The sequence below is a fragment of the Artemia sp. Qi Xiang Cuo genome, chromosome 10 (assembly GCF_049724085.1).
Source record: "Artemia sp. Qi Xiang Cuo chromosome 10, ASM4972408v1, whole genome shotgun sequence".
Taxonomy (NCBI): Eukaryota; Metazoa; Arthropoda; class Branchiopoda; order Anostraca; family Artemiidae; genus Artemia; species Artemia sp. Qi Xiang Cuo.
Genome location: NC_142803.1, coordinates 8,563,273 through 8,588,099, shown reverse-complemented (window position 1 = coordinate 8,588,099; position 24,827 = coordinate 8,563,273). Strand labels below are relative to the sequence as shown.

Genomic DNA, 24,827 nt, shown 5'->3' with positions numbered 1-24,827 from the left:
TTTTCTGCTAGAAGTACAAAGCTTTTTTCTTAATACTAACAAATGTTCTCTTCGAAGCAACAGCTTTTTTCTTCAATATTAACAATATTTTACTCAATACTGCCAAATGTTTCTTGGAAGTAGCATGTTTTTTCTTAATAATAATAATTTTTTTCTAAAAGCAGCAAGTTTTCCGTCAAAGCTAACAAATTTCTCTTAGGAGTAACCATTTTCTGCTTACGCTAAGAAGTTTTCTGTTTGAACTAGCAAGATTTTTAACACTAACACATTTCTCTTAGAAGTAACAATTCTCTGTTTATGCTAACAGGTTTTCTGTTAGAACTAGTAAGTATTTCTTAACACTGAAAAATTTTCGCTTCGAAGTAACAACTTTTTCCTTAATACTAGCGAAGTTTTACTTAATACTAACAAAGTTCTCTGGGAAGTAACAGATGTCTCATAATATTAAGACATTTTTTTCTAATGACAGCAAGTTTTCAGTCGAAGTAAAGATATTTATTTTAGAAGTAACAATTTTCTATTTACGCTAATTTCTCTTGGAAGTCACAGGTTTTTCTTGATAATAAAAAAGTTTTCTATTCACTGCCAGTTTTCTGCCAGAGATAAGAGATTTATCTTAGAAATAAATTTATCTCTTCTAAGATTTATTTTAGAAGTAACAAATTTTCTGTTTAAGCTAACAAGTTTTCTGCTAGAACTAGCAATTTTTCTTAACACTAACAAATATTCTCTTCGAAGTAATATTTTTTAATGCTAACAAACTTTTACTTAATATTATCACATTTTCCTTCGAGGTAATAGGTTTTTCTTAAAAGTAAATTTTTTTCTAATAGCATCAAGTTTTCCTTCAAAGATAACAAATTTCTCTTAGAAGTAACCATTTTTGTTTATGATAACAAGTTTTCTGTTAGAAGTAGCAAGTTTGTCTTAACACTAACAAATTTTCTCTTCGAAGTACCAACTTTTTTCCTTAATACTAACAAAGTTTTACTTAATATAATAAAACTGCTCTTGGAAGTAATAGGTTTTTCTTAATAGCAAGAAAGTTTTTCTAATAACAGCAAGTTTTCTGTCAAAGACAAGATATTTCTGTTAGAAGTAACAATTATCTGCTTACGCTAACAATTTTTTATTAGAACTAGCAAGTTTATTCTTAACACTAACAAATTTCTCTTACAAGTAATAATTTTCTGCTTACGCTAACAAGTTTACCGGTAGAAGTAGCAAGTTTTCTTAACACAAACAAATTTTTTCTCCGAAGTAACAACTTTTTCTTAATACTAACAAAGTTTTACTTAATACTATCAAATTTCTCTGGGAAGTAACAGGTTTGTCATGATAGTAAGAAAGTTTTTCTAATAATAGCAAATTTTCCGTCAAAGGTAACAGATTTCTCTTAGAAATAACAATTTTCTGTCTATGCTATTAAGTTATCTGTTAGAAGTAGCAAGTTTTTCTTAACACTAGCAAATTTTCTCTTCAGAGTAACAACTTTCTCCTTAATAACAACAAAGTTTTACATAATCCTATCAAATGTCGCTTGGAAGCAATAGATTTTCTTAACAGTTAGAAAATTTTCTATTATCACTACGTTTTCCGTCAAAGATAAGAAATTTGTCCTAGAAGTAACCATTTTCTGTTTACGCTAACAAGTTATCTGCTAGAAAACTTCTTAACACCATTAAGTTAACTACGTTTAAGTTGAGTTCATTTGACTTATGTGAACATGACCGCTCATGTTAACCTAAGCTAAATGAACCTTACTTAGATTTAGTTAACTTAATGTAGTTAAGAAGAAAAAATGTGTGGCAATTAAAAAAAACTGTTACTTTGAAGAGAAAGTTTGCTAGTGCTAAGAAAAACCTGCGACTTTTACCAGACAAATTGGTGCTATGAGGAAAACATTCTTACTATTAAGAAAAACCTGTTACTTCCAAGAGAAATTAGCATAAACAGAAAATTGTTACTTCCAAGAGAAATATCTTATCTTTTTCGGAAAACTTGCTGTTATTAAAAAAAAATTTCTTACTATTATGAAAAACCTGTTACTTCCCGGAGAAATTTGATAGTATTGAGTAAAACTTTGTTAGTATTAAGGAAAAAATTGTTAATTCGAAGAGTAATTTTGTTAGTGTTAATGAAAACTTGCTAGTTCGAAACAAAAACTTGTTAGCGTAAGCAGGAAATTGTTACTTCTAAGAGAAATTTGTTAATGCTAAGAAAAACTTGCTAGTTCAATCAGAGAACTTGTTAGAGTAAGCATAAAACTTTTACTTCTAAAAGTAATTTGTTATCTTTGACGGAAAACATGCTGCTATGAGAAAATAATTGTTACTATTAAGAAAAAAACATGTTACTTCCAAGAGAAATTTGGTAGTATTAAGTAAAAGTTTGTTAGTATTAAAAAAGCTGCTACTTCGAAGAGAAAATTTGTTAGTGTTTAGAAAAAAATTGTTACTTCTAGCAGAGAACGTATTAGCATAAACAGAAAATTGTTACTTCTAAGATAAATATCTTATCTTTGACGTGCTGTTATTAGAAGAAAAATTTTACTATTAAGAAAAAGCTGTTACTCCCAAAAGAAATTTGATATTATTAGGTAAAAGTTTGTTAGTATTAAGGAAAAAGTTGTTACTTCTAAGAAAAAAATTTTTAGTCTTAAGAAAAACTTGCTAGTTCTAACATAAAACTTGTCATAAAAAACACAAAAAATTGTTACTTCTAAGAGAAATTTGTTATCTTTAACTGAAAAACCAGCTGCTATTAGAAAAAATTTGTTACCATTCAGAAAAACCTGTTACCACCAAAAGAAGTTTGATAGTATTAAGTAAACCTTTGTTAGTATTAAGAAAAAGTTGTTACTTCTAAGAAAAATTTGTTAGTGATAAGAAAACTTTCAATTAGAATTCAATAAGAATTAAATTCTTTCAATAAGAATTAAATTCTTAGAAGAAGCTGTTATCTAACCAAAATGTGATTTGTGTCAAATCATTTTTGTGGTGTTTATGTTTTCTGGAAATTGGAAATAGGATAGTGGGTCTCTTATATTATACTGTTGCAGGAAAAGTAGAACATGGAAAATGTTAAAGGCCGAGTTTTAGCGAAATATTGAATGACTAGTTTCTCAAGACCTATATTCAAAGGACCTCGGGAAGTATTAGTAAGATCCCTCCCCTCTCCATCACAGAAGCGGCTGCCCCCCTCTACGCAAGATGCTGCCTATGCCCATGGTTTCCACAATCAAAGCTTGCCTTTTTCCCTTTATTACTAAAAATACCTTGAGAGCAATAATTTCTGGAAATAGATGTATTTCGACTGCGTGCCAAATTTTGGCTGTAAACACCCTGTTCGAGAGTGTGCAAAATATTGGAAATTTTCTTACTTATAATAGATTATTTCTAGAATATATTGATCACGACAGAACATTGGGAATAGCAATTTAGTCCTGTTGCTTGAAGGGAATTAACCTTTCAAGTCCCATTGAGGACAAAGAACTAAAGAAAAAAAAGAAAGAATAACAAAGAAAAACACTTTGAACGTTTCGGCAAAAAATTAAATGTCAAAAAAGTATTATGTGACAGTGATGTGCACCATCATTGCTTAAGATCTGCACCGTCATTACGTAAATTTTGTGCTGACCTTACATAAAGTGTACGCCACTATTAAGTTAAAAGAAATAAAAAATGCGTTGAATGTTTTGGGCGAAAAATAAAATATAAAAAAAGCGTCATGTGACAGTGATGTGTGCACTATCATTGCGTAGGAGAAGTGCCGTGATTACGCAGCACCAACGTGGGTGCCGTGCTTTGTTACAATTGGGGGTTCCCCATGGGTTTCTGAAATCTAGCTTGTCACATACGATGGCGTCATCCATATTACACCTGGTTCCAGAAATCCTGGGTGTCCTCCAGACAAAGAATATGCCAAAAATGGCTACGAATCGAGACAACGGGCGGTTGCTAGGGGAAATATTGGAACACCTAGAATCCTGGGAATCTTGCCAGGGCATGTTGTTGGAATCTTGCCAGGGCATGTCATAGACATCCTATGTTAATTTCCAAGGGATGCGTTCGAAATCCTATGTTAATTTTCTAAGGACCTATATAAAGCGCGAGGGTGTATCGACAGTGGTGTTCCCCTTAATAGAACACCTAAAACCGTATTACACAGGTGCGAGGGATTAGGAGCTCCACTTAGAATCCCTTTTATCTCTACTTGTGTATTATACTAGCCACACTCCGGTTACTCATATAAAATACTCAAACACCTGGAATCCCGGGACTCTTGCCAGGGACTGTTGTCGGAATCTTGCCAGTAGATGTCGTGACGTAGCAGGACTTGCGTGGCAACAGGGTGTTATGGAAATCCCATGTGAATCTGCTATGTGTTTCTTTAAATGTATAATGGGGATGCTACTTCCATGCCCATTGGAACTCTTATACCCAACCCTAATAAAATTTCTGGAGCGACATGGCTGAATTTAACTATAGTTTAAGAGAACAACTAATAATGAATTTGCAATGCCACAAGTATACAAATAAATGCTTCCATTTGGGCTAAAATAAGAGTTGGAACAGGCTGATGAAGCGAAGAAATGCGTAATTTGACAAATTACGGATTGAATAAATTGAAATGGGTAAAATCTATTCAAAGCATAATTGAAATAATTAAATTAAACCCATCTTTCAAGCCTGCTTACCTGGAGCATGGATAAGCCAGATTCTCGCCACAATTGCTTTTTTTCAACTTCTGTTGGGTAGGGATGATGTCTATGTCTAAAATACCACCGTTTTAAAACTTCTACTCCCTCTTTTGACAGACCTTGAAAACAAAAAAGCTTTTGAATTTCCTCTTGATATTCCTCATAGCTGTATTGTAAATCAAATCCATCTGAAATATTAGAAAAGAAGGGCTCCACATAAAATTAAATCTAAAAAAATCAAAAGTAAGCTTTTTAAAGTAAACTTTTTGATATTTAAAATATCAAAAAGCGTTTTATCTAAATTTGATTTAAACTCGTATGCTCAAAATAGGATAACTTCTGTTTTTTCGCTTAGGAGAGAAGGTTAAGAAACACATTCAATATAGGAGATTAGAGTAGCAAAAACTATATTCCAATGAAATGAACTTCGAGGTTAAACCCCCGTATTTTGCAAAGAAACCCCCGTAAAAGTTTCACTGCAGACATCACAATATCGTAAAACCTGTGGAACGGACTGACGAAGAGTAAGGACTGTAATGAATTTGTTTAAAGTAACAGAAATACTAAAATAGGGTCTCAGGTAGAAATACAGTGTTTTTATTGGACGATTTTATCTTCCAGGTCGGTAGGAATATGGATAGATGGTATCCTATCTTAAGTAAAATGGATACAATAAATACCGCTGCAATTTAATAGGTATAACAATCTAGTTAACCCATACAGTAGTTTCTCATAAAATAGCCCATTGCTTAATAAAGTATTCACATAGTGATAAGACAGCGAACCATATTAATTGTGTTATTGTAGATCAAAGACTGGTAGGATCAATACAAGGTAATTGGGTACGTAAGAGTGCTGTTATTGATGATACACAGATAAACATATAGATTTATTCTCACGAAAGTACTATTGGGCTGTGGTGACACAAAAAAAAAACAAGCAAAAAAACACACCATCAAAATGTAAACTGGCCAAACACTAGAACTGACTATTCAAGAAATTCTTCACTATGCTTCATACCTATCCGGAAGAATCTTCCAATATTACTTATGCCTAAATATCACTCACTTTTAAAAATTTCCGAAATCTAATGGTAAAAGTAAAGATCACCATCTAGTAGTATCTAGGGTTATTCTAAAGCTAAAACTTCGGAAGAGTAACTAAGTTTTAGGAAGCTATGAAGTTGTAAAACTCCTAGACGAAACAGTGAGAGAAACTTTCCGTTAACAGTTGAATACTAAACTACTGAGTTTAAAATTTGACAATATAGAAGATAGATACAATAATTTTAGGGAAATATTTTGTAAACCTGCTGATGGTGTCTTAAAAAGAAAATTAGGAACAAGTATAGGAATATTAGTGATTCTTTTTATATTTACTAGATAGGAGAAGGGACTTGTATAAGAATTATCTGAGTGAAAGACCATATGAAAATAAGAGGAATGAAAGAATGTGGAGATAACTATTAAAGTATAAACTAAGGAGGTGTAAAGTGGAGACCATGGATAAAATTGTCAAGGATCTGGAAGGTGCGTCTAGACAACATAATAGTAAATATATTGTACTAATATGTTAAGAAATTGAAAAGGAAGAGTGAATCTGGACTTTTCCCAGTTAAGAATACAAAATGAATTACAATTAGTGATTAGGAAAGAATTAAACATAGATGGGAAGAATATCTTGAGAATGAACTAAAACGGGGTAGAGTTACAGTATAAGATATAGAGGGGCATGAAAAAGTTAATGACACCTTAGATGTGGAGGAAGAATTGTTTTGAGAGGAAGAAATAATAATAGTTCTAAAAAGATCGAAAAACAATAAGACATCAGGTGTGGATAGGGCGGTAAATGAGTTCCAAAAATATCAATTCATTTCAATAGAATGGGTTTATTTACAAAGACAAAAAATAAATCGCACATAATACAAAATACACAGCCCATTTCTGGACGCCGAGAACCACAATCAATATCCTGTCAACATGACACGCAGTGTTGTCACCGCTCATACTCCCATAAAGAAAGAAAAACGAGCAAAAATGGGGTTTTTATAGGCCAAATGAAAATACTGAAAAAACAAAGCGAATATTTCGAGAGGACAAACGCCTCTCTTCTTCAGCGCGAAACGAAATAATGTATCCAAGGAAAGTGCCGAAGAAAAAAACAACAAAAAACAAACGCGAGTAGAGTAGTACCTTATATTTCTATGGATGCCCTAGGAAAACATTTCTATGGATGCTCTACACCTTTTCAAATAGAGTAAGCAGCCCTAGGAATCACAGTGCTATTCTATGGATGCTCTACACCTTTCCAAAGAGAGTGAGTAGAACCTGTCAAAGAATTTGATAACCTCTAGCTTAAAGGCATATCATCGGGTTTGATTAAGAATGCATCGTGTCTAGAACTGATTGGCATATGGCTTTATATCATTTTGCGTAAAAGCTAACTCTATTTGCAAAAAAAGGGTTTAGCATTTGCGAATTGGACTGTATGACCGATCTTAATTAAATAATAGGGAAAAAACAGAGCTAGATAACATTTACGAATTTGATTGTATGAAGGTGGTAAAAAAAAGGTTTAAACTAATTACCAGTTAAGGTAAGCCCGAAGGTCTTTTTAACTCAGGCAATTTTTTATAAATTTGGAACAACATCAATCTATGAAAATGGTTAACGATGATAAAATGGTCCTGTGACTTGACATAGCTTAACTTCTTCGATGTGTTCTGTATAATACACAAGTGGCGTTTGAACAGTGTTGTCAATTTAAAATAGGGTCTAACGTTATAGTATACTAAAACCTGATACTAATAGAGATGTAGATGTTAAGAAAAGAATTTTAATAATGAAATTCAGAACAATCTATAGAAATCCTTACAAATCAAGTAGTGAGGTGTATATGAGTACGAACCGTCAAGGATCATAAGCACCAATGACCCTAACCACCAGGGAACCTAAACCCCCAAAGGTCTCCTATCCCCAAAATCCAAGGAGGCCCCCTCCCCTCCAACTTTTTAGGCCCCTTCTCCCCCATTTTTTTAAAGTTTTTTTTAAGTTTTTTTTTAACTTTTTCTTTTATTATTTTTTTTAACATAATATATTTTTTCAACTTTTTGTTACATGTCTTAGAATAAGATGAAAAATACTTAAAACATTAAAACTTTACATTTAATATTTTCCAAACTCAAAATGAGAATGGAATAGATTTTAGTCATGAGCTTTACTATTAGAAAAATATTGTTTGTAGTAGCACTTTTTTTTATTGGACTAATTTTTTTTTTACTTCGAAATTATTCAACTTGTTTTCAAGTTTTTTTTTACATCTCTAAATCATATCAGAAAAATAGAATGACACTCTTGATTTAAATTTTAAAACATATTCTTTTGCATACCCATACTCCTATTGATGAGGACTGATGGTCCTCATTCAATATTTTTTCATAAAAAACAAACTATTTTTTTTAACTAATTTTTTTTTGACTTCGAAATTATTCAATTTTTTTTTCTACTTTTTTTTACATATCTAAATCATATCAGAAAAACAGAATGACACTTTTGATTTAAATTTTAAAACATATTCTTGTGAATACCCATACTCCTATTGATGAGGACTGATGGTTCTCATTCAATATTTTTTCATGAAAAACAAACCATTTTTTTAACTAAATTTTTTTTGGACTTCGAAATTATTCAATTTTTTTCAATTTTTTTTATTTTTTAAAATAGTATTTTTTCAACTTTTTTTTTCTACATCTCATAGAATGACATGAAACATAATTAAAACATAAAAAAAAATCACATTTAATTGGAATAAGCAAACGCCCGCCCAGACACACAGGCAGAAAGAGTGAGAGAGACAAAACACATAGAAATATGTAGATTCAGACACACATACCAAGAAAGACATGCATTGGAATAAGCAAACACCCGCCCAGACATAAGGCAAAAAGAGGGAGAGAGACAAAAACACATATAAATATGTAGATTCTGACACACATACCGAAAAAGACATGCATTGGAATTAGCAAACACCCGCCCAGACACAAAGGCAAAAAAGAGTGAGAGACACAAAAACACATACAAAAATGTAGATTCAGACACACATACCGAGAAAGACATGCATTGGAATAAGCAAACACCCACCCAGAGACACAGGCAAAAACAGTGAGAGAGACAAAAACACATACAAATATTTAGATTCAGACACACATACCGAGAAAGACATGCATTGGAATAAGCAAACACCCGCCCAGACAAATAGGCAAAAAAGAGTGAGATAGACAAAAAAACATACAAATACGTAGATTCAGACACAAAAACCGAGAAATACATGCATTGGAATAAGCAAACACCCGCCCAGACACACAGGCAAAAAGAGTGAGAGAGACAAAAACACATACAAATATGTAGATTCAGACACACATACCGAGAAAGACATGCATTGGTATAAGCAAACACCCGCCCAGACATACAGGCAAAAAAGAGCGAGAGAGACAAAACACATACAAATACTTAGATTCAGACACACAAACCGAGAAAGACATGCATTTGGAATAAGAAAACACCCGCCCAGACACACAGGCAAAAAGAGTGAGAGAGACAAAAACGTATACAAATACGTAGATTCAGACACACAAACCGAGAAAGACATGCATTGGAATAAACAAACACCCGCCCTGATACACAGGCAAAAATAGTGAGAGAGACAAAAAACACATACAAATACGTGGATTCAGACACACAAACCGAGAAAGACATGCATTGGTATAATCAAACACCCGCCCAGACACACAAGCAAAATGAGTGAGAGAGACAAAAGCACATACAAATACGTAGATTAAGACACACAAACCGGTAAAGACATTCATTTGGAATAAGCAAACACCCGCCCAGACACTCAGGAAGAAAGAGCGAGAGATACAAAAACAAATACAACTACGTAGCTTCAAACACACAACCTGAAAAATACATGCATTGGAATAAGCAAACACCTGCCCCGACCCAAAGGCAAAAACAGCGGGAGAGACAAAAACACATACAAATACGTAGATTCAGACACATATACCAAGAAAGTCATGCACTGGAATAAGCAAACACCCGCCCAGACTCACAGGCAAAAAGAATGAGAGAGACAAAAACAGATACAAATACATAGATTCAGACACACATACCGAGAAAGACATGCATTGGAATAAGCAACCACCCGCCCAGACACAAAGACAAAAAGAGTGAGGGAGACAAAAACACATACAAATACGTAGATTCAGACAAACATACCGAAAAAGACACGCATTGGAATAAGCCAACACCCGCCCAGACACAAGAAAAAAGAGTGAGAGAGACAAAAACACATACAAATACGTAGATTCAGACACATACCGAGAAAGACATGCATTCGAATAAGCAAACACCCGCCCGACACACATGCAAAAATAGTGAGACGCTCAAACACGCAAAAAAATACATAGATTGAAAAACCCAAACCGACAAAAGCGTGCTATGGAATAAGAAACAAACCGCCCAGATACACAGCAAACACGAGTGAGGAAGCCAAAAACACATTAAAAAATGTAGATTCTGACACAAAAACCGAGAAAGACGTGCATTGGAATAAGCGAACACCCGACCAGAAACAGAGGCAAAAAGAGTGAGAGAGACAAAAACACATACAAAAACGTAGATTCAGACACAAAAACCGAGAAAGACATGCATTGGAATAAGCAAACACCCGCCCAGATATACAAGCAAAATGAGTGTGAGAGACAAAAGCACATACAAATACGTAGATTCAGGCACACAATCCGAGAAAGAAATGCATTGGAATAAGCAAACACCCGCCGAGACACAGACAAAAACAGTGAGAGAGACAAAAACACATTCAAATACGTAGATTTACGTAGAAAACACATACAAATACGTACAACTACTATCCGTTGTTCGCTAGTATCCGTCGATGGCAGTTCATATTTTTTTGGATTTTGTGCAAATTGCGGATATTGGCGAATAACTCGCTTTTATGGTTGTTAGGTATTTAGTTTTAATTCTTATAATTTTTGGCTTTTATTGAATTTTATTCATCTTTTAAGTTTTTGGTTTTTTCTTTTGGTTTTTGGTTCTTTTCACATTGACTTTCCGCGTTAGTTTTTTGTTGTTTTTTTCTTCGGCGCTTTCCTTTGAATACATTATTTCGTTTCGCGCTCAAGAAGAGAGGCGGTTGTCCTCTCGAAATATTCGCTTTGTTTTTTCAGTATTTTTATTTGGCCTATAAAAATCCCATTTTTGCTCGTTTTTCTTTCTTAATTAGATGTCAGGCCAATGTGGTTTACGAAATTATCTTCATACTCCCAGAAACACCATTGCCTCTCAATAATAAAAAAAAAACCCATTACCTTCCTGCTCCTTTCCCCAGGGGAAGCCACCTCATCATAAATAAATTAAAAAAATCATACTTTAGTTAGTTATATCTTAATCTTAATCTTTTTAAATATCATAATTTACATTATTTATCACACTCAACTTTAACTTTTCTTTTGTAATGCCAATTAATGATTTTCTACTTTTTTTTTAAATGACGCTAGGGAGCTGCTACTTTTAAGCTCTTTCGGGATCAGATTCCATGTCTTTGCACATGTTATATTTGGGGAAAAGTCTGATCGTACAGTTGGGGTGAAGGGTATGTACAGGTTTGAAAACGATCGAATAGGCAAGTTATAATGGTCTGAGATAGGCCAAAATAATGTTTTAAATGAAAATGGCAGCTCACCAGCTAAAAACGTAAACACAAAGTTCAAGCATGATACTTGATGCAGCAACTCTAGTGACAAGTACTCTTCATTTTTTCCAATGAAAATGAGGCGTTGTCTATGAATTGAATTCAGTTTTTGCAGATGAGATTTGAAAATTGACTGCCAGACCGTTGCACAGTTCTGTAAATGGGGCTTTATGAGAGCGTTGTACAGAGGGGCAAGTGTTTTCTGCGGCAATGTGTGCTTCAGTTTTTTTTATTATTCCAAGATTCCGGGATAGCTTCAGCTCTACTGCTTGGATTTGATACAGGAACAACAGGTTCTCATCAATGAGGATTCCCAGGTATTTCGTGAAGCGCTTTTCTGGCCGACTAATCAGACCTCTGGAAGTTGGGATACCATATTTCTCTGGATGGACACCTCCGATCCGGGAAAAAAATAAAACCCAAGATTTATCAACGTCAATGACTAGTCGGTTAGCATCCCTCCAGAGATATGTCTTCTCCATAACATCCCTCAGCTTATGCATCAGCATTGTCTTATCCTTTTCACAACAGCCAGGCGTCGACTCATCGGCAAAGGGCACGAGATGGTGTTCAGCATTCGACTTAGATCGTTAACGTGGATCAGGAACAGTAGCGGGCCTAATATTGACCCCTGGGGGACACCACAGTTGACGAGTACATCGTTCCTTGGATCTTCTTCCATATAAATCCTGCAGTCCCTAAGATAAGATCTTAACCAATCCAGAGCTTCGCCTCGTATTCCTACGTATCGTTGCTATGAGGCTAGAAATAAGTTACAGAAGATCATGAATTTGATAAAGGAGAAGAATCTATCAATTTTAGGCAAACTATAATCAAAGCCGTTATAAAAAATCATGTTTGCTTGTTTCTAATTTTTCTGCCTACACGGTATGCCTATGCTTAGTTTCCTACCAGGTTTCCAGGGGGTTAATCGACACAGGGCATATCTTTCCTAGGACTTCTGCACCAGCTTTTCAGAGTTAGTCGTCATATGGTGAGCCAATATTGAATTTCCTACGTACGCAGATATGTTTTTTACCATTCTAAGACATTAATGAGCGTAAGATGCATTACATGTTTCTTCAAATATGTAAATATCCTCAACTTAAAATATTCTAGATATCCCCTTTTTTTGTAAATTTTACCCCCTAAAAAGACCATTTCTTAGACATTAACATGACCAGGACACTAGAAAAAGCAGTTACTTCAACCCTCGGACATATATATATTTGGACACTCGGATATTCCAACACTCATAAATTTGGACAGTCGAACATTCGGACAATTCATTTTTTTAGGTTTAAGGATTTTAGCTTTTCGCTTGTAATTGGTGTATAAAGCTTAATATTTGAGATGTTTTTGGAGTATTTCTTAGTTTGACTTGTCTGAAATTACGAATCAGGATAGTTACTTGGCTATTTAAGGTTTTTCAAACTTGGTTTCTTGGGTGGTTTGCGTGGTTGGTAGTTGGTGGTTGTCTTATCATTTGACATGCTTACTTTGTTATTTTGTGGTTTGACTTATCTTTAATTATTAATTAGGATGGTTACTTGACTTTCTGGGGTTTTCAGACTTAGATTTCCTAACCTTTATTTTGTCTGTGTTGTCGAAAGTTGAGCTGTTTAATTTTATATTTCATGATTTGAGTTGTCTGACACTTATGACTAGGTCCCTTCTGACCTATATTTCTGTCTCTTTCATAGATACATGTTGTTTAAAATTCATAATGAAACTTTTTCTTTAAAGAATGAGAGACACTGTCAAGGAATCTTGACTGAGAAACTTTAGCTGAAAGTTGAAATAACATTTTGAAAAAAAAACTTTGAAAAAATTAACAGTTTTGAAAAAAACTGTTAAAAAAAAGATTTTGAAAAAAAAAAATAAACAGTTAGTCCTTAAAAAACAAAAATAAACATTAATTTCTAAAAACCTAAAACAAAATTGAATGCTGTATTTAAAAAAACAGCCAGAAACCTTAAGATATGTTAGGTTTAACCCTTTTAAGCTAGGTTTGGATAGCTTTACCATTTTTGAAGTTAGGTTAGTTCAGGTTAAGAAACATTTACTGCTTTTAAGTTAGGTTTAACGATTTTAAGGTAACTTACTTAAGGTTCACCACTCTTAATTTTTGTTAGTTTAGGTTGAGTTGGGCGCCCAACTTAATTTAAACTAACTTAAGTTAAAAGCGATAAACATCATTACCTTGACTTGCCGAACTTTACATAAGTTAAAAGTGGCAAACAACATTACTCTACAAGAAAACGGGAGGGGATGATACAAGAAAATGATAAAATTGAATCTACAATATTATCACATGGAAAAAATGGGAGAAATGTCATTATAATTACTGGTAGGGGGTAAAGCTCCTCAAATCGTCCCCTGAGAGCGGTTTTGTCGTATATGCGACTTTTTCGTGAAGTGCAGTTAGGACTGCCATCTAACGTGAAGTTTTTGGCTCTATCCGCTCCGTCGACCATTTTGTTGTAGCTCAGCTAGAAGTGCCCCAATTTCAGATTTCTCGTTTATCGTATCTCACATTTTTCCGTTTTGTTAAGAGCGGTTTTGTCGTACATCATATGGGAAAATTACATGGGCATTTTTGTCGTAACTCCGTCAATGTATACATTTGAAGAAGAAAAGATTTGGTTAAAGTTTCACAATGAGACCCAAACGGACATTGTTTACATCCGCACAAGCTGCACAATATTTGCAGGAATCCAGGTATCTCATTTTTGTGGAATTTACTAATATTTTGTTCCAAGAGTATATCAAAATTTTATATACTCTTGGAACAAAATATTAAAAGGGCTACAAATCAGGTAGCCTATTTAATAGGCTACCTGATTTGTTATGATTTTTGGTGCATATCAGTGGTCAGAATAAATCTTGGCTATGGTCATATTTTGGTAGTGTTTCCTTGTAATGCAGCAGCCTGTCTGTTAAGCAATTTACAGCTCTGGATCTTCCTGTAGCTTCCGCTGCCAGGCTGGGACACATCGTTAAAGATCTAAGTGATCTGACCCACTCACAACATACAGGAGCTTGACAACCATCTAACTACAGAAATGATCTTTGAGTGCTTCTCCTTTACTGTGTGTTGCAATTACAATATTATGAAGATCCCCCTCTCCCCTAGACGGACTATAAACTCCACTTTTAATACTGTTTTAGGGATTTTAGGAGATAGAATCTGTAAGCTTTGAAAAAGATCGAAAGATGTGTTTAAAAAGTACCGAAAAATTTCTGTACACGCCCTCCCTTTTTGTCGAGATTCCCCCCCCTAGATTTGAAGGCTGGATCCGCCCAGAATCTGCTCCTGCGTAGTATTATTTGAAAAAAAACTACGTTTTCTAAAGAGTTAAAGAGGCTGAGTCACAAGTTCGAACCTTAAAACGTACAGGGAATATGAGGTACAACTGAAAGCTTGCAGTCGGTCTTGTCAGGTTAAGAGGACTATTTTGATCTAATTTAATAATGAAATACTATGCTTTCAGGAATTTTAAGAATTAATGAGGACTCTTATGGGAAAATGAAGTTATTCATAAATGTAAATTAGGCTGATAATTTTTTCGGTTTGAAAATATCAAAAGGCCCTAGAAGGTCGAATTCCGCTTCGAATGAGTCCTCATTCACCCGCCGTTGCCAACTATGGCCTGTAGGTGTGTCAGATTAAAAAAAAACTTGATGAACATTAAGTGGCTAAATTAGGTATTTGGAAAACAGGGAAGGAGTGATCGGATTGAGCTGAAATTTTGAGGATAAGCTCCCAGGCCCTAGGAAAGCTGATCCTATAAATTTCAGCCTAATTGGACAACGTAAACGGGAGGCGTTGGTGGGAAGGTCAAAATTTCTGGCCCACTTTCTCCCGTGAAGATAACGTCGGAGGGGGTGAAAGTTTGAATGTGTCTTAGTTTGAGCTTGGGCTACAAAATTTAATCACTACCGTCTCTCTGTGACCGCTAGGACCGGAAATCGCTTAACATTGTGGTGGGTCGCCTCTTTAAAGAGGCACAAGTGTGCCTCCTTGAACTTTTCTAACTGGTGTACTCAAGACTTAAGCTATAGTTTTGTGTTTGTTTTTTCTAGCGAGGAGGATCTATCTTCTGATTCAGAAAAAGGCAGTGATCCTCTCTATCGACCTGAACTAGATGCAAGCAGCCTTTCAGAACTAAATTTCCGAGAATCTGATCAGGAAGTAGCTGAGGCTCTTCAAGAAAATGTGGATTATGATCTCTCTTCAGAGTTTAATGTCAGTGTTGGCTCTGGTTCTAGTTCAAGTGCCATAACAGGTTCAGTGGCAGCAGAAAATCAGGAGCACCTCGAGATTCCCAATAATGTTGAACCTGTACAAGAAACAACCGAGCCAGGTCTAAATACTCAAAGCAATACAGTGGATCATCCTAATTCACGTAAAAAGACCAGAAAACGAATTTCAGATCGGAAGAACTGGATTAAGACAAAGATCAAGGCGGCAGTAAACTCTGGTACTGTATATATGAATCCTAACAACCAGAAAACTCATGGGAAAGAGAAGAAAGTGAAGGATGTTGTTTGTAATAAGGATTGTCATTATAATTGCAGTCAGGCTATTGCCTCGGAAGAGAGACAAAAGATTTTTGATGATTTCTGGAGTCTAAGTAAGGATATGAAGAAGATGTTTTACTTGAAAACAACTAAGACCATTCCAACCAAGAAGAAAGCGGAGACGCGCAGGAGTTGCACATTGCGATATTATTTTGTCGTTAATACGAAAACAGTCCGGATTTACAAGACATTTTATTTGGCTACTCTTGATATTTCAGAGAGAAGAGTTTACTATGCACATTCAAATGTTGCTACTACAGGAGTGCCAAATCCAAAGGCAGTACAGGTACCTCGAAACAAAGCTAGTAACGAGGACATTGAACTTGTGAAAAAGCATATTGAATCTTTCCCGTGCGTTGAATCGCATTATACTCGAGCCAAGTCTACCAGAAAATTCTTGGAGGCAAATCTAAGCATTCGCAAAATGTAAGAACTGTATCAGGAATACTGCAGAGAACTAGCAAGAAATGATGTTAGTGACTTCAAGTATCGTGAGATCTACAACACGCAGTTTAATTTGTCATTTCATATTCCGAAAACAGATCGATGTGATGTATGCGAGAAAAACATGTAAGTGAAGAACACCGAATTCAAAATGGATCAGGAAGTAAAAGACAAGTATGAGGCTCATGTGAAAAGTAAAATTGAGACCAAGATTGAACGTGACGCGGACAGGTCAAACCTATCTATTCCCCTACTTTGTTTTGATCTGGAGAATGTTTTTCCGCTGCCCTGGGGTAATGTTTCTTCATTTTCTGTAAAATGAATATAACTAAATTCAACCTCACGGCAATTCTTTCATTCCAGAGAAGGACTGGAGTGAAAATCAATTAGGTATACTGTTGCATTTGGTCCGATTTTGAGGCTGGACGCGGAGCAAACGACATAGCTAGTGGACTAGTGGCCATACTGGAAAAAGTCCTTGATACTTACCCTGATATCTGCCAGTTAATTACTTGGTCGGACTCCTGCGTGTCCCAGAAACGAAACTCAATTATAAGCTTCGCCATCCAAGATGTTCTAAGAAAGTTTCCGCGCTTAGAACAAGTGGTTACGAAGTATTATGAACCAGGTCATTCGAGTATACAGGAGGTTGATGCTGTACATAGCACTATTGAGCGGGGGCTAAAGCATCATGATTTGTTTTCCTCACTAGATCTGGCGAGGAAGTTACTGAAAGTAAGAAGGATACATCCTTTTAATGTCCTGCAAATGACCCAGTCAAAGTTCTTTGACTTTCAAAAGCCAGCAAAGCTGTACAAGTACTCGTTGGTACTGTATTCAAAGGTAAAACAACTTGAGTTCCGTCAGGATAACTCTAAGAGAGTTTGGTTCAAAACTTCCTTCTCTGGAGACTTGCAAACGACTACTATATCACAAGAATGTACTTCGGTTAAAAAGCGTCCCAACACTTCGGCTGTCCGTGTTGTTGAACGTCTTGTTTTGCCCAAACTTTGTGGCAAAAAGATTGATCTACCTGAGGCGAAAATCAAAGATGTCAAGTATCTCTTAAAGTTCATCCCCAACCAAGAGAAGGAGTATTTTGAAACCAAGATTGAACAGTACTACAAGGCCAGGGGGGATGCTGAACGTTTGGAAGCCTCTCCATCTACGCGAGATCCCTGTCTAGAGGAGGATTCCACTGAAGCAAAACGGCGGCCGGCAAAGAAACTCAACAAAAAATAGACGTTTCTGACGTTTTTTGTAATTTTTATGCTTTTTCAAATAGTATTGCTGCACCAGAACTCGTTTGTGGTATCTTCATGGTGAAAAGAAGAGGCAACCCACACCATTTTATCGTATCTAAGTTTACTCCCATTTCGTTAAGGGCGGATTGTCGTATCTGTATTTCATTTCAAGTTCTGACAATGAAAACTTTACCTTTTCCATCTCACATTGGGGAGACCTTCCTTGTTATTTTTTCTCTGTTTCTTATGTATTTGCGAAGAAAATCGGTTATTTGCGAAGAAAACTGTGTAAGTTCCAGCAAAGGGGAACTTTTCAAAGTCGTTTTTCTCGGAATTTTGAAAACCTTAGTTACGACAAAACCGCTCTCAGGGGACGAAATATTGTCCTTTTAAGAAACTTCCCCCTTCGGGGGAAGAGGAACTACTGAATAGAAGAAGTTGAGTCTCTTTAATAGTATACAAAATTTGGGGAAAATACAATCAAAATTACTATTGGAGGATGGGGTTCCTCCAATATCATCACAAAGATAGTCTGGTAAGCCTTGAAATTCATTTTGAATTTTCAGTTGCAACATTTCACCTAAAAAGGGATCGGCGGTTTAAGAATCAAAACTAGAGTATTGGAACATTTCAGTTAGAAATATGGAAAAAATGTCTTCAGAAGCATCTTGAAATTTATTTGTTAATAAGTCGTGCAGTGCAGGGTAGTAGGACGAATCACCTAAGGCTGAGTTGGTGGATCTAGAGTTCACACTGAGGTCCTGGAACATTTGATTCGTAGATGTGGGTAAATACCTTCAAAATTATCTTGAAATGCATTGCTGGATAAATTGTTTGTTGTAGGTGAGTATCCCCAGAGGCTCCAGAATCACCAGAAACACTCTGGAATCACCAGAGGCTCGGTCAGTGGTTTTAGAATACTTACTAAAGTCCCGGAGTATTTAATTCTTAAACGTGGGGGAAATGTGTTCTAAATTAAATTCATTATTACATGGTAAAGCACTTATACCAGGGTCTCTGTTAAATGGTTTAGCTGTCAGGGGTGATTCCAATGAGTCAGAATGACTGTGTATAGTTGGAACATATTTTGGATAGTTGGAACAGCAAATGAAGCAACATGTGGGGATTGACCTCCTGAAAATTCCGTAAAGGCATAACATGTGGAAAGCAGCCCCCTGAAAAGCAAGTGTAGCACTCCTACGATAAAAACATTATCCGGAGACGACAAGAGACCCTCTAAAAATCTGGTTTGGAAGTATCCTGGAATAGTTTCTCATGTGTTTTGCTTTTCACAAATTAGTCTTTATATTCGTTACAGATATTGTCTGCTGATGCCCATTCTATGTTACTTATGAAAAATTAAGCAAAACGGGTTTTAATTTTATTAAAGCAGTGAATAAATAAACAACAAAATAAACACTTAATTATAAAAAATAATATACATCGAAATACATTTTAATTTTATCAAAGCAGTGAATAAATAAACAACAAAATAAACACTTAATTAAAAAACACTGCGAATTATTCGGCCCCACGTCCGGGAGCCTTTCTCAACGGAAAAATAGGAGAAAAAAAGTTATTCTTAGTTGTTATTTTATTTAAAAAAAATATTCGGAGTGTTTTTTAAATAAGTGTTTATTTTGTTGTTTATTTATTCACTGCTTTGATAAAATTAAAATGTATTTCGATGTATATTATTTTTTATAATTAAGTGTTTATTTTGTTGTTTATTTATTCACTGCTTTAATAAAATTAAAACCCGTTTTTCTTGCTTAGTTTTTCGTAAATGGAAAAACAGTGTGGTCTAAAAAATTATTTCTATGTTACTTGTGATTTCATTGTCTATTACCACATTATTTTTACATAGGTAATTGTTCTGACATATAGATAAAATGCAGCTTGCTACATTAGTACAGTAGTACGCCTGTCTCTTTCAACTTACTTCCATTTCAATGCTAATACCAGAAACTAATACCATACATCGGCTAGAAAAAGATGGGTAGCATTTGTGCAAAGAAGACTCTGGAGGAGAAATTATATCTACCTCAGGAACTTGTTTTGGTAGAAAAGCGAATATTGGACATTTTTCGAGAGTTTGGATTTCCTTAGGTTCAAGCGATCTAGAAGAGAGACTAACAAATACCGGTCCAGGAGAGAATCTTGGAGGGTAAATCTGGCTACTCACCAAAGATTCATACCCCAAGCATTCCAATTTATTGATAGGTCGCTCCTATGATAAGCAAAACATGACTAAAAAATTCCTTTTAATTCTTGCAACCTGGGAAAAATCAACCGTGGACAGATTTTCAAATAAGAATTTTTTTTAAAGACTTTCTCTCTGAGGAAACAATGTGTCTTTTTTGTTTTTCGTCCTTAATAATGTATATTAAGGACATTATTATATTAATAATGTATATCAATATCTTTTATTGTAATGTCTGGGCAGAAACTGCTTCTTTCCGGGTATTTAAGTGTAATTTGTATCTTAAAGCCTTAGGAGTAAGATTTTCATTTCTACAAGATTTTGAGAATTTTTTTTGTTTAACAATATTAGCATGATTTTTGTCTAAACTAATAAAATAAAAGATATGATTGGTCAACTGCTCCCCATGTACTTATTTATTATTGAATTTTAACCACGAGTCTTTTCCTTTTTTCTCAATCCGGCACATGCTAATTCAAAAATTACTTAACTGAATGTAAAGGGATAACTCAATAAAAATTGAATTGCCATTTTCTTTTCTTATATTTCTTAAGATATAGGTGAGAGAGGAACTCGCATTTAATCCATGTATGAAATCAGACACTATTGCCACTGTACTATTCAAATTCATTGTTGTTGGAGATGCCGCCTTTCACTTTTCACCTGGATGGAGACTCATGAGTGGATGACGACCACGCACCCTTTTTGAACCCTTGGCACTTTTCTGAGATTTTAATTTTTCGTCAACTGCTCTTGTTGCAGATCTACTATTTTCCTTAAGACTTTAATTTTTCGTCAACTGCTCTTGTTGCAGATCTACTATTTTCCTTAAGACTTTCTTAAAATTTTTACCCGAGCCTAAGTCCTGTAGTGTTGAAGCAGTAAAATTTGTTGCAGCTGGTACAATATATTTCTTGACAAGGGGTGGGAAAGAGCGAAAAATACCACTAACTACCAAGACCATAGCCAGACATTGTAGTAAGCCATTTGTAATAGTCCAGTCCATGACCTATTTGACGAGGATTCAGAGCAGCAACATAGCAATCAATGTCGGCAAAAACAAATGGAATTCTTCTACTGTTCATCTTGAATGGGTCGAAACATGAAGCATTTACAGGGACATATTGGATACCTCTTATATTGTAGTGGTAAACACTGTCTTCTAAGCCTTTTTACTCTAGAATACGTAGAACGGGAACAATGGAATTATCAATTCCGGTAGGTTTCACAAATTTATATAAATATACAACTGTCAGAGAAGAAACTGAGTGCATGGTCTGCATAGATAAAATTTTCCTTTCCACTTATATATTAAAGTTTAATTATATGATTTTGAAAACCATGGACCTCGCGTTAATCGTCATTGAGGGAAATTATTTTATTCTCACCTGGATTGGTAATCTAAATTCTCCTTTGCTCCGCTGAATAGGTGAATGTAAAAATGTCGTTTTTTTCGACTAGCAAACTTGACACAGCTCATGCATATTGTTGTATTCCTTGTAGGGTATGATGGCAAAGAGGCAATCATTAGAGACCAAATTTGTCACCCATTCATTATTGGGTGTTGATGGTCGATCAAACGGTCTTAATTTAATCTCATATACCTTCCCCTTTCTTAGAACATCATATGCATAATTGATGTTTAATAATTGATAATACAATCGACAAGAGGAACTTCATATCTACCCTCAAATTTAATGGTGGGGGAGAATTTAGTAAAAAAAATCATAAATACATTCTTAGACCACACTGGCTATACATGACAAATGAAACTCAGAGAGGAAAGAAAATAACAAAATGAAAAATAAAAGAAATAAAAGGTGAAAAACGAGGATTTTGTCAGACAGTGGCTAACCATGAAGAAGAAGAAATAATCAAATATTTTGACAAGGACCTCCGCCAAGTCGTCCTCAGTGCTAAACAAAAAGGAAAGAAATGAAAAAGAAACCAACTAAAATCGAACCTTTCGAAGTTTACTTGTCAACGACAGAACAGAAACTAAATAAGAACCAGATTGGAATCAATGAAAAAAAAAACTACCAAGATGATTGGGCAATAACCCTTTGTTTTGCTATTGCTTTGGCTGGCCTACAAATTCGTTCATCATTTGATGCGCAAATAGCTTCTTTCAAGTTATACCGGGTGAAAATATTGATTGAGTCCTTCAAAATTAAACTGTCGTAAATTGGGCTTAATAAAATATCTCCAGTATCTCTATTTATTGCTAAATTTTGGTTTATGTATTCTTTTATCTCAATTACCTCTTTAAAAATTTAATCTACTGTAAATGGCCTACCACAAATATTGGGGATCCAAAATATTGGTCATAGTTATCACATAGTAGCCATGGGATAGAAAAGCTATAGGAGAGAGGATCGGATATATTGGTCATAATTGTCAGATAGAAGCCCTTAGGAGTTGACATTGCTGTGCATATCTTCAGCAGCTGTTCAAGAATCAAATTCAGAGTTACTTCCAAGCCAGCGAACTGACAACTGTTTCTTACCTCCCGCGTTCGAGTTTTCAACACTTTCCAATTTGACAAAAGCCATTGTCGTTAATGTTTTGTAATTCATAAATACTTAATTTTCCCAAAGTCTCATCATCATTGCTATTTCGTAGTCGATAGGTCACGGTTTTAGTCTCTAGGACTTTAGACACTTTAAAAAGCTCAGTGGACAATAAGTAATTGAATTTTTCAAAAATGTTTCTTGTACGATTTATTCGAACCATATCTCCCAGAGAATTTGCATTTGAATGCAAATGCAGAGAATGTGCAGAGAAATGTCAAGTGTATAGTTGCCGTGATGATCTTCGAGAAGACTAACATTGGACTGGGAGTGATGAGGACGCTGATTGTAAACTCGCATTATTTTGTACAAATCATGAATAAAGGCAGCAGTATATTTGAGCGTACAGTGTCTGGAAATGAGAAGACGAATGGTTCTGTTCAATCGTTCGGTCAATGCAGCGTTAATGGGACTATGATTATGATACAACCCTGACCGTTTTTTAATAGAATTTCCTTTACAAGTGGATTGATAAATTCACCTCCTGGATCTATCTAAAAATTTTCTATAGGTATCTCGGTCAAGTATTGTTTCTAAAGCAATTGCAATCTCCTTTCCACGCTTACATTTTAATTGAATAGAATCGGAGTTGCGACTAAAAGTACTAATTTAAAGTAGAATATATTTATAGGGTTTAATGTGTTGTCGGTGCATCTCACCTAAAGTCATAAGATCAACTTGCATAATTTGTAGGGGGTAAAAGATCTTGGTTTCTCAATATTGATCACTGCGAAGCAAGGCCGTACCCAGAATTTTTTTTCGGAGAGAATTTTACTCAAAGATTTTTTCGGAGGGGGGGATTTACACAAAAAACCTCAAACAACGCATACAAAATTTGTTTAAATCCATTTTTGTTACGTTTTTACGAGTCAAACAAACATTCGGAGGGGGTTTAAACCCCTTTAACCCCCACTCTGGCTACGACCTTGCTGCAAAGTCTATGATTTCAATGAAGACTGTAGCTGGGTTCATTTCGTAGATATTCTTTCGCTACATTCTTTTGGAAATTTGAGGCATGAGCAAGTGTACTTGGGGCACTTAGGTTCCCCACCTCACCAAAATTTGCATATACTCTTCAGAGTCTCATCCATTTTGCACTTAAATGTGTACTACCAACACGTTTGCCACCTTGAATCATTTCTACTGTTGGTGTAATTTTATTTAGGTGCACTTGTTTTCATCATCCTAAACTTTTAAAATCATCTTTTTGAGAATAGTGCTTTGGGAAAGTTTAATGAGTGTAAATATTTCAGTGAATTTGTGTCAATGGATAAAGTTTTCTTATGATTAGTGACACAATCAGATATTAGATAAATTAGATAGTAAGTGCTGCCACCTACTATGATTTAATTATTTGTAGCATCAATTTGAACACCACTGCTTTCACTCCAATAATTTAAGAATATTCTACTCTGCTGCCGATAGGAAACTGGTAATAAATCAAATATTTTCGATAAGTGACCTTATAATGATGACGACGGCAAGGTCACTGGCAATTTTGAATGAACTGATTCTTGCACCGTATCTGCTAGATTCACAACACAGATGGGTTAAATTTGATTTGTTTTTTTTTTGTCAACAAGACAAAGTGTCATTAGAAAAATTAAAAGTTTCTGATCATCAGGTAATGCTACTATCATTATAAGAAGCTGAAAGATTACCCTCGAAGGTTTGAAGTGGTGAGAGTGCCTTATCAATTGCAGCCAATTTATATGGCTTAACCATATTTTCTTATGATAGAGCAAGAAGAATATTGCCAACAAGACAAGCAATTATGGGCAATAAAACTGAAAAGACTTTCCCCCTCCTGAACTAAATATTTCCTTTTTTGTTTAGAGTATTTTCTTCTTGGACTGGATACGGACAATGAATTGATGTTGTCTTTTTTGCTTCTTAATAGCATCTGGCAGTTCAAAATTGCCCGCAGTGAAATTTAAACACAGCTGGGAAATGAGTAATAATTTCCCGATCTACAATGTCAGGTATGACCTTCCCAAACCGTGGTTTTGATCTACTCAAAACAAAGAACAGGTATCAATTGTGATGTAACTTCTTCAACGTCCTAATTTCAACTAAATATCTTTTCCTATCACACACCAGCATATATACTGTTATTTCATGATCAAATATATTACAATCCATGCGTAGTTCTTAAGGTGCGTTTTGATTGAGGTCAATTACAATGTACCCATATGGCTTGTTTTTAGCTTGACTGTAGGCTGAAAGCAGAAACCTAGACTGGGTTGGATAAACCTGTTCGTTTAAAGTTATGAGGGAACTTGAGTCACGAACAGTTTTGTATACAATGTAAT

At 35.0% G+C, this 24,827-nt stretch overlaps 1 protein-coding gene across 2 annotated transcripts in view; it reads right to left on the bottom strand.

Annotated features, from left to right (window-relative positions):
- The window catches only part of LOC148947440 (uncharacterized), a 66,178-nt gene that overhangs the window by 33,971 nt on the left and 7,380 nt on the right, over positions 1-24,827 (bottom strand). The window contains exon 2 of one of the 2 annotated variants that reach the window (XM_089095851.1): positions 4,700-4,821. In XM_089095851.1, the coding sequence (XP_088951977.1) occupies positions 4,700-4,821 (122 nt within the window). Of the gene's footprint in view, positions 1-4,699; positions 4,891-24,827 lie in introns of both variants that reach the window. The other variant, XM_089095850.1, reaches the window with a different exon arrangement.